The sequence below is a fragment of the Bos grunniens genome, chromosome 11, assembly GCF_055505025.1.
Source record: "Bos grunniens cultivar Pamir isolate PY7600 chromosome 11, Bosgru_T2T1.0, whole genome shotgun sequence".
Taxonomy (NCBI): Eukaryota; Metazoa; Chordata; class Mammalia; order Artiodactyla; family Bovidae; genus Bos; species Bos grunniens.
The window spans coordinates 1,664,481-1,672,858 of NC_141175.1; the positions used below are offsets into that span (position 1 = coordinate 1,664,481).

The 8,378-nt window shown below is 65.4% G+C and overlaps 1 protein-coding gene across 2 annotated transcripts; it reads left to right on the plus strand.

The window, feature by feature from the left end:
- Nucleotides 1-462: 462 nt before the first annotated feature.
- SAPCD2 (suppressor APC domain containing 2) lies at nt 463-7,931 on the plus strand. Of its 2 annotated transcripts, XM_086324146.1 has the most exons (6): nt 476-1,305; nt 3,910-4,022; nt 4,616-4,762; nt 5,009-5,116; nt 5,202-5,312; nt 5,429-7,931. In XM_086324146.1, exons 1-6 carry the CDS (start codon nt 582-584, stop codon nt 5,555-5,557), a joined length of 1,332 nt encoding a protein of 443 aa, XP_086180272.1. In that variant the 5' UTR covers nt 476-581; the 3' UTR covers nt 5,558-7,931. The 2 variants fall into 2 exon arrangements, with proteins under 2 accessions (XP_086180273.1, XP_086180272.1); XM_086324147.1 differs by lacking the exons at nt 5,009-5,116; nt 5,202-5,312; nt 5,429-7,931 and having other exon boundaries at nt 463-1,305; nt 4,569-4,703.
- The last annotated feature ends 447 nt before the right edge of the window (nt 7,932-8,378 follow it).

Sequence of the window (8,378 nt, forward strand, 5' to 3'; positions counted from 1 at the left end):
GGCCAGGCTTTCCCGAGGGACCGGCGGAGGAGCGAGCAGCGGTGGGGACAGAGAGATTTCTGTGAGCGGAAGCGCCCAGCTGGCTGGAGCCCACAATCCCCTTGGGGCCCGCCTGGCGCAAGAGAAAGAAGCCCCAGGGCTGCGCCGAGGGACACTCAGCGAAGAGCGCGCGGGGCAGCTCGAGGGGGAAGGGGGGTCCCTGGAGGGCTGCTCTCCTCCTTATCCCGGGAGGCGACCTGGGAACAGGTTACCGCCGGCCCCGGGCCCCGCCCTCCGGAAGGTGGGCCGGGCGGCCAGAGCCAGCGAGGTCAGGACCGCGGAGGGAGCAGCCGGAGTAGTTGGGCAGGGGGAATCTACGGGGGCGCTCGGGGGTCCCGCCCCCATCCGCAAGCTCGAGAGGGAGGCGGACTTGGGGGACCCCGCCCCCTACCCGCCGGGCGCCTCCGCTCGCCCCCAGGCCCTCTGGGCACGGCGGGAGCGCGCGAGCCACCGGCCTCTGCACCCGAAAATCAAACCGGGGCTGCCGGCCTCTCAGCCAATCAGAGAGGAGACGAGCTAGCCTCGGCCAATGGCCGCCGCGAATGCTAATGAGCGTTGACGCCACGGGGAGGCCCATTCAAAAAGTCGCCGCTATTGTCCGGGTGGGTCGCGCGCCGCCGGGCCCGCTGTCGGACTGCGCAGGGACCGAACCGGGGCGGCTTGAGGCCGAGTGCTGCGGACGGGCGCCCATGGCCGGAGCCGCCATGGCCGAGCCGGGCGGCGGGCCGCCTCCCGCGCCCGGCACGGAGGGGCTGCCGCGCGCCTTCCTGCAGAGCTTGCGCACGCTCTTCGACATCCTGGACGACCGGCGGCGCGGCCTCGTGCACTTGCGGGAGATCGAGTCCCGCTGGCGGGGCGCCGACGCGCGCGAGCTGCCCCGCGGCGTGCTCGAGGGCCTGCGCCAGGTGGCCCCAGCCAGCGGCTACTTAACCTTCGAGCGCTTCGTGGCCGGCCTGCGCACCGCGCTGCCGAGCGCCGACGGCGGCACGCGGGGCCCCGCACGCGACCCGGCCCGGGAAGGCTGCTCGGCGCGGCCCGGGGGCCAGCCGCCGCCCCCGCGCCTGGTGTTCGCGCCGGCCGACGAGCCGCGGACCGTCCTGGAGAGGAAGCCCCTGCCCCTGGGCGCGCGCCCCGCGCCGGCTGCCCCCGGCGTCGCGAGTCGGAACCTGGAGAAGCCGTGCGGCCCGGCGGAGGCGGCGGCCGGTCCGGCGGAGCCCGAGCGGCCCCGGGGCGCGGCGCTGGAGCGGAGCCCGAGCAAGGACACGGGTGAGTTCGGGGCGGCCCCTGGGCCCGCCCGGAGCTCCCCGCTGGCGTCACCCCGCTGCCTGCAGGGAAAAGAAGTTCCTCCGCGCTTCGGGTGTTCGGGGACCCTGCCAAGGAGCTGCTTGGAGCCCCCGCAGACCCCATCAGGAGCCCACTCCGAGCTAAACCCGAGCGGGGAGCCGTTTTGGTCTGAGGGCTCTCCACCTCAGTACTTGCCCACACCTGGGGACACCCGGGCCCTTGGGTTCATCTGCTGACTCAGGCAGAGGCAATTCTCACTGGTGCCAAGGGAGGGTCCCCAGACTGTGAAGGGCCTTTGCTGCCTCCTTGGGTCCTTCTCGGTCTAGCAGCTCGGCGGAGAGACCTGGGCGGACCGCCCCCTTGAGGGCAGGGTGGAGCTGCCAGGCGTGGTGCAGGAGAACCTGGCCCCAGAAAGGGCAGAGAGTGGAGGGTCTCCAGCCGAATCTTCCAGGCCTGGAGCCTTGGCGCCTCTGACACCTGGGCGGGATCAACCACAGCCCCTGGGGATGGCCCAGCTTCCGGTCCAGTTGGCAGGGACAGGGCATGACTGAATGGTCTCCTGTTTATCCCCCAGAGAGCCTGCCCTGGGAACAAGACTGGCATTATCCGGGGAGGGGGCGGAGCCCCCTCGGGCCATTCAGCCTGTGCAGGTGCAGGCCCTCCGCTGGGCAGCTGTGGCCGTTTCTATGCTGCCCACCGCTCTGCCAGCCTTGCTGGACCCCCTGCCCAGGCTCAGACATATTCCCCAACTCCATGACTGCCAGCTGAAGCTGCGGTGGCCCCCGCCTCCTTGTCAAGCTCATCAGACCCTCAGCTGGGGGCTCCTGCATCCAGGCTCCTCGCTGCCCGGCCTCCACGTCCCCCCCGGGTGTGAAGGGGAAGCGGGCTTCTGGGCGTGCGGCCCTAGTGCGGGCCCAGTGCTGTCCGCGTGATTGCATGCGGTTGAGAATTGGCCGTGGGACTGGGGTTTGCAGCCTCAGGCCCGTCATCGCACCAGGTCCGTCACTGCGGTCCTCTGAGGTCCAGTTCCGGCGTCCACTGTCACCTTTTACCAGCGGAGGCCCAGACGGGGCTCATTACATACTGTTTGGGTGCAAAACCTGGAGGTCTGAGAACCCTTAGCACCCCAGGAAGAGAAAGGTGCCCCACGTTCACAGCCCCCCAAGCCCTCCCCGCCGTCCAGGCCCTCCTTCCTGTTTCCTGTTGGGGTTCAGCATGCACCCCAGGCTGGCCTGAGCCCCGTAGGTACAGGCTGCTAGATCCCACTCGGATGGGGTGGGGTGGGGTCAGGGATGCCTCTGCCTGCTGGGCCTCCAGCCTGCTGTCATCTGGGGGCCCTGGGCCACCCTGCAAACCTCTGGTGCAGACCAGCCCAGGTGTTCCAGGGTGCCCCCGCACCCCTCTGCTGTGCCTTCTCTGCCTGGAGCGCAGCTCGGCAGGTTGGAACGTGAACTCAGCCTGCCTGGAGCCGGTCTGCCAGGCTGGCTGGTTGGAGCTGGTCTACCACAGCTAGCCGGTGGCCCACATGGCCACCTGGTCCCAGCCCTCTGGAAGTGTCCCTGTCAGACATACCTGTGCCTGCTTCTTGCATCACCTGCCCACTGCCATGCCAGGCAGGGCATAGGGCTTGGGAGCCCAGGGAGGGCGCCCTCTTCACCTGCACCCACTCCCCCCTCATGGGCAGCCCTGCTTGCCTTCCCTGTCCTCCAGGGAAGCTGGTGGCCCTCCAGGAGGCCCGCCCAGGGAAGCACCTGGCTTTCTGGCCCCACGCCAACTCTGCGGGTGGCCATGTATGTGTAGGAGTTACTGCTGGGGCTCCACTGGTGCAGGTATGCAGGGATCGTGCTGCAGTCTCCTTCCTGGGAGAACGCTGGACTCTGCTACCTAAGCCCTACATTCCTCCTGCTTGAACTCCGTGTGTGCTAAGTCGGTTCAGGCATGTCTGACTCTTTGCAGCCCCATGGACTGTAGCCCGCAGGGCTCCTCTGTCCCTGGAGTTCTCCAGGCAAGAATACTGGAATGGGTTGCCATGGCCTCCTCCAGGGGATCTTCCCGACCCAGGAATTGAACCGAGTCTTTTTGTGTCTCCTGCATTGGCTGGCGAGTTCTTTACCACCAGCACCACCTGGGAAGCCCCAGTCACCCTTAAAGGGCCAGGCGGACAAGGAGAGAGGAGTGGAGGCCAGAGGTCACCTCGCTGGCTCCGAGTCCAGCAGCCTTTGAGCCCTTGAGGTATGGGCCCTGGGTGTGCAGAGCTGAATGAGATGGAGCCCCCTGCCCTCCAGGAGCTTGCACAGGCGGTGCGAGTGCAGACCTGTGCCTCAGTGGCCGCACGGCTGTCTGCAAGGCAGGTGTGAGGGCAGCTTGTGAGGGGTGAGAGAGGACCAGGCTCCAGCCAGGCCCCAGCAGGGTGTGGCCCAGGGAGGCTCTGGATTGCTGAGGATCCCAGAGGCATGCAGGCCTGGGCACCTGGCTTTGTGCAGCCGGAATTGGTTGGGGGGTGGGTCTGGGATGGATCTTTGGGGGTTTGGGGGAGTCAAGCTTGCCTCACGGGAAGTGAGCCAGGCTCTCACTTCTCTGCTACAGGAGCAGTGACCTGCAGGGCCCAGGAACTCGGCACGGGGGCCGCCCACTGGGGGCCCCCTGCCCGAGGGGAACGGCGGAGGCACACCATCACCAACGGCGTGGACTGCACCCTGGTGAGTAGGGGCCCGGGGGCGCTACCATCTTGCCTGGGTTTGGACTTGGCCCCCACACATGTGGTTTCCTGGACCATTCCTCTGCCTGGGAGGGGACCCTGTGGCAGGAACATCGGCGGTTCTAAACCTCAGTTCCTGTCCTGGTTTGAACCCACTTGGGAGCTGGCCCACGGTCAGGTCAAGAAGTCCTTTGGTCAGCCCCTCCCCGGCACTGCACTGGCCCCTACCTGCTTCCCTGGCACGTCAGGCCGGCCCACCCGCTGAGAATGACCACATGCCATAAAGGGGGGAAGATTCCCTTGGGAACCCTGTGTGGAGAGGCTAAGGAAGGCCAAGACTGCCCCCAGTCCCGGGAGGAGGAGCGGGGCTGTGTTCCCAGTGCGGAGGCGCACAAGGGCTCCTGTTGGTACCGGGGTGTGTGAGTGCAGGTGTGCGAGGAGGTGTGTTGAGCAGGGGGTTGTACTCGGGTGTGTGCGTGTGGGCCAGTATGAGTTCCAGGCACAGGCAGGTGCAGGCCATCCTGTCCTGCTGCGTGCCTGTGTGCAGCATGGCACGTGCCCGTGGGTGACGCAGCGTGTGCCCGTGTGCGGCAGCTGAAGCAGATAAGGGAGCTGCAGCAGGAGCAGGAAGTGCTGCTGCAGGGTCTGGAGATGATGGCACGGGGCCGGGAGTGGTACCAGCAGCAGCTGCAGCGCCTGCAGGAGCGCCAACACCGCCTGGGCCAGAGCAGGGCCAGCTCGGTGAGTGACGCTGCTCCCTGGGCCCGTCTTCACCCCCACCCCCGGGCACAGCGACCCTCCCCCCACAGTGATCCCCTGCCCAGGTGGGCAGAGGACAGTGGGTGCCCCTCTACCCAGAGTGCTGGGTCACCCTTCCCTGCCATGATACTCTCCACCTGTGACACTCCTGGGCTCCCTGCCCATAGGGCCCCCCTGCACCCCTGGGCTGGCCCTGCTCCCTGACCGCCCCTCCGTGCTCTCCTCCAGGACCTCGGGGCTGAGGGCAGCCCCCGCCTGCTGGGGCAGCTGCTGCCCAAGGTGCAGGAGGTGGCCCGGTGCCTGGGGGAGCTTCTGGCTGCGGCCTGTGCTGCCAGGGTGAGTGCCTCCCAGACCAGCTCGTGCTACCCTCACCCTCATCCTAGAGGCTGTGCCAGGCCTGCCTGACTGTGCCCCCCTGTAGGCTCTGCCCTCGTCCTCCTTGGGGCCCCCTGGCCCTGTGTCACCCTCGGCCCCCAACTGGCAGCAGCAGACCATCCTCATGCTGAAGGAGCAGAACCGGCTCCTGACCCAGGTGGGCGGGGGCTGGGGGCGGGGTGCGGGCAGGGGTTGGAGGCGGGATGCGGTCCGGGGTGCCAGCAGGGGCTGGGGGGCCCTGGCCAGGCCCTGACCGCCCTCCCACCTCCCCAGGAGGTGACCGACAAGAGTGAGCGGATCACACAGCTGGAGCAGGAGAAGTCTGCCCTCATCAAGCAGTTGTTTGAGGCCCGAGCCCTCAGCCAGCAGGACGCCGGGCCCCTGGACTCCACCTTCATGTAGCCAGCCCCGGGCACAGACATGGGACCTTGCCGCCTGGCCAGTCTCTCAGCTCTGGGCAGGGGGGCACTCCCTTGGCCCCCCTCTGAGGCAGAGGTGCCTGGACACCTGCCTGGACATCGCCTCCCTCCTCCCTTCTGGTCTGGTCTTCGGGGCTGGCTGAGTGGGAGACGCCGTCTTGCCGGCGCCCAGCCTGGAGCCGCTGTCAGGGAGGGGACGCCGCCCTCAGCAGCTGTGGGCCTACTCCCGTGTTCTGCTGGCCTGTGTACCCTCCGCCTCTCCAGTCCGCGGTCCTGCTCACCCTGCACTGCTAACTGGCCTTGGAGCCTGCATTTGGGTGTCTCGGATGGGGCCTGGAGTAGGTGGCCCTGGGGTGGGACACCTCAGACCCAGTGGTGATTGGCCCCGAGGGTCCATGGACACATTTCCTTCCTCAGGACTAGGGGTCCGACCTCAGCCAGGAGTCCAGGGGCTTCTCCTGGTGTCCAGTTCCAGGGGAGCCCGGGGCACAGTGTTCAGGGTTCACTGGATTCCTGCCTGAGCCAGAGCTGGTCTGCTTTCTCTTCCTCACAGACCTTAGACGCTAGGCGAACAGGCTGGCGGTCACCCCGCTGGCCCGGACTCCACTGAGCAAACAGTACCCCTTCTTGGGCCTGCAGAGTAGCCAGGCCAGGGCCATGGGCACCAGCGTGGCATAGGGTGCCCTCCGTGGGCAGTGCCCTGTCTTCAGGGTGGTGGTACCCTCTGGCGTGCCCCAGGAAGTCCTGGAGACCCAGCAGCCTTAGCAGCACCCCCACCAGATGCGTGCTTCCCAGGGAATGACGGGCCTGGGTCTGGGTCCGAGGAATGTGGGCCTGAAGGACTCAGGAACAGCCTGGCAGCGGGTCCGGCCGGGGTCGTTTGTTGCCTGTGCCCCCACGCCCGGCCCGCTCTCAGGGAGACCACCTGCTCAGCTGGCCTGTAGCCACCCTGGCAGGGGCTCCGAGCGCCCCCAGGGCCCTCCCCTGGAGCTGAGGGCATCCAGGCTTGGCAGGCAGGCCATGTGGTCGGGCACTTACAGAGCCAGGATCTGAGGGCTGATTGTGCACAGCCTCACTTGCCTGGGGGTGGCAGCCTGCCCAGAGAGCAGGGTCCGGGGTGCTGCGCCCACGGGGCCCAGCTCTGCCTGTGCCAGCTGGAGCCCTCCCCACACCGGCAGCCAGTGGAGGAAGGTGGTTGTCTCAGGTCCGGCATGCAGGCTACTTGACGTTGACCTGGGCAGGTTCCCTGGGATGTGAGGCAGAAGGGGAGCTGGACCCAAAGGGCGGCACCAGGTCTCCAGCATCTGAGCCATGCGGTGACTGGACCAGGGCCCACCAGGACCACCCAGAGGCTGCCCCTCTCCTGGTTTCCCCTGGTCGTCCCCCTCTGCCAGCCCTTGACCAGAGCCCCCACACCAGCTCAGGCCCTGAGCCCCTCAATAGGAGTCTGCTTAATTCCAGAACTGAAAACAGCCCTCCCCAGCTCCGAATCCTTCCTCCACCCGCGTGACTCCACCAGGCCGGGGGCCATCCCAGCTCTGGGTTCTGGGGAGCTCCCTCCCCCGCTTCACCTGATCTGCTCCTGCCCAGCCCTGCCTGAGCCTGCGGGGGCTGGAACAGCAGAGGTGGCAGCCTTTGCCCTGAGGAGCTCTGCGTCCCTGCTGAGAGCTCGGTGTTCACCCCAGGGGTACCACCAACTGCAGGCGGTCCCTTCAGTTGCAGGGTGAGTGGGAGAAACCTGTGACTTGCAGAGAGGCCTTTAGTGATGATGCTGGCTTTCCACGCAGGACGTGACTTGCAGAGAGGCCCCTAGTGATGACGCTGGCCGTCCACAAAGGACGGAAGACATGCCCTCCTTATTTGCAGCCTGCACTGAGGCAGCCTGTGCCGCCCTGGAGACCCCAAGGGGAGAGCTGTGAGTGCCCGCAAGCTGGCGAGCCCAGGTGGCTGGCAGAAGCAAAACAGCCTTTCCAGAGCAGCGAGTGTGAGCCACACAGGGGCATCGCCGGGGGCGGGGTGGTCTTGGGGCCTGCCCGTGCCCTGGAGGAGGTGTAGCAGCGTCTGTCCACTAGATGCCAGCAACACTCAGTGTGACACCAGCGCTGGGAGTGGGCGGGCGAGGCCACCCTTGGCTGAGCATCTGTGCCAGAGTGGTGCGGCTCCACCAGGCCTCGCGATTCCCTGTGGACCAAGTGCCAAGGACAGGCAGTGTCTCCAGTTTAAAACCTGCTCACAGGGGAAGGAGCCACTGAGCCAGGAGAAAACAGATTCTGTGGCCATTTCAGATACCGGGACGGTCAGAGAAGATGCCGATGTTTCGTGTAGCTGGAGAAATAAAAGATGCTTGAAAACACAAACATGGAATCTATAGTTTCTTATTCCATTAAAAGTGTCAACCTTGACTCTATAAAAGTGGCCAATAAAATGGATCTAATAGAACTAGAAATTTGAAAATAAAATTTAAAACTTGACTGGGCTTGATGTGGAAAATTTCAGCACAGCTGAAAGACTTTATGAATTGAAACAGAGCTTAGGGGACGATTTGAGGACCATTCACTTAGAGAGTCAGGAACTATGAAAGAAGCGTCTTAAGAGGTGGAGGGCTGTTTGATTAGATTTCCTGAAAGGATGGGGAGGAGGAACAATATACGAAGTTAAAATGGCTTAAATTTTTCCAGAATCATCTTAAGAAACCAATCTACGTCCAGGAATCCCAGTGGATCCCAGGCAAGATGAATTAGAAAAATGACATTTTCTCTTGCAAGATGGTTAAAGCATCCAGAGACAAAACCAGTTACCCTCAA

Coding starts and splice junctions, on each gene's coding strand:
- SAPCD2 (XM_086324146.1), top strand. CDS start 582: ATGCTAATGAGCGTTGACGCCACGGGGAGGCCCATTCAAAAAGTCGCC. Junction 4,763..5,008: donor GCCAGAGCAGGGCCAGCTCG/GTGAGTGACGCT, acceptor GCTCTCCTCCAG/GACCTCGGGGCTGAGGGCAG. Junction 5,117..5,201: donor CTGCGGCCTGTGCTGCCAGG/GTGAGTGCCTCC, acceptor GCCCCCCTGTAG/GCTCTGCCCTCGTCCTCCTT.